This window comes from Octodon degus, unplaced genomic scaffold (genome assembly GCF_000260255.1).
Source record: "Octodon degus isolate 3935 unplaced genomic scaffold, OctDeg1.0 scaffold00109, whole genome shotgun sequence".
Lineage (NCBI taxonomy): Eukaryota > Metazoa > Chordata > Mammalia > Rodentia > Octodontidae > Octodon > Octodon degus.
In genome coordinates this window covers 4,625,367-4,626,842 of record NW_004524685.1, presented here as the reverse complement: position 1 = coordinate 4,626,842, position 1,476 = coordinate 4,625,367, and the positions used below count along the sequence as shown (strand labels likewise).

At 36.0% G+C, this 1,476-nt stretch overlaps 1 protein-coding gene across 1 annotated transcript in view; it reads right to left on the bottom strand.

Annotated features, from left to right (window-relative positions):
* Positions 1 to 333: 333 nt before the first annotated feature.
* CUNH1orf52 (chromosome unknown C1orf52 homolog) overlaps positions 334 to 1,476 on the bottom strand; it is a 7,169-nt gene continuing 6,026 nt past the window's right edge. Inside the window, exon 3 of the mRNA XM_004639291.2 lies at positions 334 to 850. Within this exon, the coding sequence (XP_004639348.1) occupies positions 777 to 850 (74 nt within the window). The 3' untranslated portion in view covers positions 334 to 776. The remainder of the gene's footprint in view (positions 851 to 1,476) is intronic.

Genomic DNA, 1,476 nt, shown 5'->3' with positions numbered 1-1,476 from the left:
CTGAGTCGGTATGGAAAAAAAAGACTAAATTTTGACAGGTTGACAGGTGATTTAGTGTGTTTTGGAATTAGAGCATCCTGAGTTAAATTCCATATTTGTCACTGACTAGCTGTGTTACCTATGACAAATAACTCAAGTGTCCTCAGGAGAAAATGAGGATACTAACACCTCCTTCCATCTACTCTGTTTGAGGATCAGAGATAATATATGCACAAGTATCTGCAACACAGGAGATGCTTCCTAGATGCTAATACCTGCTACTATCTACAATGTCACATGGGAAGAAGGAGACTTGTGACAAATACTTGAAGGTTAATGTTATGGAGTAAGAGCAATATTGAATAAGTAATTTTATTTCCATGATTTATTTACACTGTACAAACACTGATGAAAAGCACCCCACAAGTTCACAGTACATTACAATACATTTACTTTAAAAATATATTCCTTTATAAAAGGCTCATTGAACATTGGCATGTCAGTATGTGACAAACTCTCAAAGCACACCACCTACTCTGGGGATAAACAGCAAGAATGCTTCTAAGTACTGTCAATTTCACAATCACAGGTCACCATTTGGGTCTTAAATACATACCAGTTTTAAATTAAAAAAATGAATTCTACAGTGGAAAGTTCTCGAAGCAATACTTGTTAGTTCATTACCATACATACTTCATGGAGATGTTCTGTCATAATAATCCACAATGTCAAATAATCTGACTAAAGATACACTTTGACAGGCTTAGGAGTCCAGAAGTCTCGTCCTTTGTTGTTTCCTACTTTTTCTTTTTTGCTGATTCTCCTGGCTCTACTTTGCGCTTTTTGGAAGTATGCTCTTCTTTCTCATCATCTTTAAATAGGAAAGAGTTTCAATCAGTAATTTTAAAAAAGGGAAAACATTAAAATTTCATTAGCTTTATTCCAAAGTAATCACCCTCATCAACTGTTTCTTTTCAAGTTTCCCAATAAAAAACAAAAACTAAATTTTAGAACTCTGATATTAAACTATACATGAGCTGGGCACAGTGGCGCACATCTATGATCCCAGCACTCAAGAGGCTGAGGCAGCAGGATATCACGAATTTGTGGCTAGGTTGGGCTCCACGGTGCGCTCAAGGCCAGCCTGAACCACACAGCAAGATCCTGTCTCAAAAACAGGAGCAACAATAAACTGTATGTGAAAATAAGCACATTAAAAAAATGCAGCAAAACCCCCCCAAAACGCAGCAATACAAAGTTCACAAATTGACCTTTAGGGCTACATTAAGGTAGCTTAAAATAGGTGGTTTTATTTCTATGAAAATCAGGTTAATTCTGAAAAAGCTGCTCCCCAAAATTCAACATTATATATAATGCATTGCCCTGAAGAATAATCTATACTTTGCAAAAATATAGCAGTTTTCCCTTTCACATAAAGACCCCAACCTAACCGTGACATTTAAGCCACTATCAGCTGTCTTTTCCTTTTTTTTTTTT